Source organism: Salmo salar, chromosome 01 (genome assembly GCF_965601325.2).
Source record: "Salmo salar chromosome 01, fSalSal1, whole genome shotgun sequence".
NCBI classification, from domain to species: Eukaryota; Metazoa; Chordata; class Actinopteri; order Salmoniformes; family Salmonidae; genus Salmo; species Salmo salar.
Window position 1 is genome coordinate 3,086,505 of NC_138291.1, and position 3,496 is coordinate 3,090,000.

The following is a 3,496-nucleotide window of genomic DNA, read 5'->3' on the forward strand; positions in this document are numbered from 1 at the left end:
GTCTGTCTGTCTGTCTGTCTGTCTGTCTGTCTGTCTGTCTGTCTGTCTGTCTGTCTGTCTGTCTGTCTGTCTGTCTGTCTGTCTGTCTGTCTGTCTGTATGTATGTTTCTGTCTGTCTGTCTCTGTCTGTCTCTGACTGTCTGTCCTGCTTTCTGTCTATGGCTGTCTGTTTGTCTGTCCGTACTCACTCACTCCCTGGATGAGGAGATGTAATCTCATGTTTTGTACACAGAAACCAACAGGAGAGATCAGAGTCAGATATTCTCAGTGGTCAATCTTCCCAGAGTCATCAAACAGACCTGGACTCCATATTCAGTGTATGTGGTCCTGTTATGTACATTTGTTTTTGTTGACCTCAAGTAAAGTTGATCTGTCAATCATTCATTAATGTGTTAATGAGAAAGCATTTCTTCTCTTGCTTAACTTATTTTATTTATTTATTTCAGTTGCTTGAAGAGAAAATTATGACATTTGTGAAGAACGAGCTGAAGATGTTCAAGAGGATTCTTAGTCCAGAACTCCCAGAAGGCTTTGAGAGTCAGAAGCAGGATGAGGAAGTGGTGGATGCTGAAGATGAGAAGCAGGAGAGCAATGCCAGAGAGGGGGCTCTGAAGATCACACTGCACGTCCTGAGGAAAATGAACCAGAAGGAGCTTGCTGACACACTGGAGAAATGTAAGATCTGTCTGCCTCATGTTGAATGCTGTTTTATAACATTTAAAAGCTGTAGCTAAATTACAGCTAAAGTAGCTGTGTAACTCAATGATACTGTAGCAGCATTAACACAACACCTAGTGACCTCATCAAGTAGCAGCAGGGATGTGTTGTGGTGATTCATTTAGAGAGAGAGAGAGACAACATTAATAATACCAATAATTACATAATCAGTCACACCAGTCTGTAATGCATTATGAAAACATTTACACATTTATACAGTCAGAGAATGAATTATTATAATTTCAAACTTTCTAACAGTCCTACAATACTGTGGGTATTAAAACAGACGTAATATTAATATCCTCTGTGTTATTTCTTCATTCAGATGAGCTTGCTGTGATTTGCCAACGTGAACTCAAATCTAATCTAAAGAAGAAGTTTCAATGTGTATTTGAGGGGATCGCTAAACAAGGAAACCCAACACTTCTCAATCAGATCTACACAGAGCTCTACATCACAGAGGGTGGAACAGGAGAGGTCAATAATGAACATGAGCTGAGACAGATTGAGACAACAACCAGGAAACAAGCAAGACCAGAGACTGCAATCAAATGTAACGACATCTTCAAACCCTTAACTGGACAAGACAAACTCATCAGAACTGTGCTGACAAAGGGAGTCGCTGGCATTGGAAAAACAGTCTCTGTGCAGAAGTTTATTCTGGACTGGGCTGAAGGAAAAGCAAATCAGGATGTCCAATTTGTATTTTCATTTCCTTTCCGGGAGCTGAATTTGATGAGAGAGGACAAACACACTTTCATTGAACTTCTCAATCACTTCTCAATGGAAACCAAACAATCAAGAATCTCCAACTACGACAAGTACAAAGTTCTGTTCATCTTTGATGGTCTGGATCAGTGCCGACTGCCCCTAGACTTCCAGAAGAACAAGATCTGTTGTGACGTCACAGAGTCAACCTCAGTGGATGTTCTGCTGACAAATCTCATCAAGGGACATCTGCTTCCCTCTGCTCTCCTCTGGATAACTACCCGACCTGCAGCAGCCAATAAGATCCCTTCAGGGTGTGTTGACCAGGTGACAGAGGTACGAGGGTTCAATGACCCACAGAAGGAGGAGTACTTCAGGAAGAGATTCAGTGATGAGGACCTGGCCAGCAGAATCATCTCACACATAAAGACATCAAGGAGCCTCCACATCATGTGCCACATTCCAGTCTTCTGTTGGATTTCTGCAACAGTCCTTGAACACATGCTGAAACACAAGAGAGAAGAGATGCCCAAGACTCTGACTGGGATGTACACACACCTTGTGGTGTTTCACACCAAACAGAAGAATGAAAAGTATCTTGGGAAAGAAGAGACAGGTCCACATTTGAATAACGAGAGCATTCTGTCACTGGGAAAATTGGCTTTTCAACAGCTTGTGAATGGCAATCTGATTTTCTATGAAGAAGACCTGAAAGAGGCTGGCATTGATGTCAATGAAGCCTCAGTGTACTCAGGATTGTGCACACAGCTCTTTAAAGAGGAATGTGGGCTGTACCAGGACAAGGTGTACTGCTTCGTGCATCTGAGCATTCAGGAGTTTCTGGCTGCTGTATATGTGTTCCTCTCATTCAGCAACAACAATGAGAATCTAATGGCCAAAGCTCAATCAACGTCCAGGAACCTTTCTGGGAGGATCAGACAAAGGCGTAAAGTTACTGTCTACAAGAGTGCTGTGGATAAAGCCTTACAAAGTGAGATGGGAAACCTGGACCTTTTCCTCCGCTTCCTTCTGGGCCTCTCACTGGAGTCCAATCAGAAGCACTTACAAGGTCTACTGACAGAGACAAGAAGCAGCTCAAAGAGCCATGAAGAAACAGTGAAGTACATCAAGGAGAAGATCACGGAGAATCCCTCTCCAGAGAGGAGCATCAATCTGTTCCACTGTCTGAATGAACTGAATGACCATTCTCTAGTGGAGGAGATCCAAAGCTACCTGATATCAGGAAGTCTCTCAGAAGAAGAACTGTCACCTGCACAGTGGTCAGCTCTGGTCTTTGTGTTGCTGACTTCAGAAAAGGAGCTGGATGTGTTTGACCTGAAGAAATTCTCCAGATCAGAGGAAGGTCTTCTGAGGCTGCTGCCAGTGGTCAAAGCCTCCAGAGCTGCTCTGTGAGTAAATAAAATGACATCATCTGGAAGAATCATCTGGAAGAAATATTCAGTTTAGAGAAAAATATATATTATAATATGTATATAATGAAAAACATATTGAATGAATGCATTGATTTTCACATTAGTATAACAATATGACCATACAATTCTAGCTGACGGAAGATGAATCTATATGTTGTTTGAGAGAATAAACCAAATGCGTCTGCCATTGTCCTTCTACACTACTCATTACATTTGTGTGTTTGTGAAGTCATGATGATATCTTTGTCAGGCTGTCAGGCTGTGGAGTCTCAGAGGAAGGCTGTGCTGCTCTGGTCTCAGCTCTGAGGTCAAACCCCTCACACCTGAGAGAGCTGGACCTGAGTAACAATGACCTGAAGAATTCAGGAGTGAAGCTGCTCTCTGCTGGACTGGGGAATCCCCACTGTAAACTGGAGACTCTGAGGTCAGTATTCCTGTAGTTGGTCAACAAGTGATAACTGTTCACCAGATCCACATGTGTTTACCAGACACACATAGTCCGCACCATACACCGTTTAGAAATGAAAGCACTTTGTGTATCTAATTCTCCTACTTGAAGAAGTTTTAAATATTTGGACAAATTCACTTAAATGTTTATCTTTTTCTCTTTGTCAGGCTGTCAGGCTGTCTAGTCGCAG

At 42.4% G+C, this 3,496-nt stretch overlaps 1 protein-coding gene across 1 annotated transcript in view; it reads left to right on the top strand.

Moving 5' to 3' along the window:
* The first annotated feature begins 217 nt into the window (after window positions 1-217).
* The window catches only part of LOC145859154 (NLR family CARD domain-containing protein 3-like), a 6,938-nt gene continuing 3,659 nt past the window's right edge, over window positions 218-3,496 (top strand). The window contains exons 1-5 of the mRNA XM_082958006.1: window positions 218-317; window positions 447-675; window positions 1,043-2,834; window positions 3,109-3,282; window positions 3,474-3,496. The exon at window positions 3,474-3,496 is cut by the window's right edge and continues 151 nt beyond it. Coding sequence (XP_082814132.1) covers window positions 465-675; window positions 1,043-2,834; window positions 3,109-3,282; window positions 3,474-3,496 — 2,200 coding nt within the window. The 5' untranslated portion in view covers window positions 218-317; window positions 447-464. The remainder of the gene's footprint in view (window positions 318-446; window positions 676-1,042; window positions 2,835-3,108; window positions 3,283-3,473) is intronic.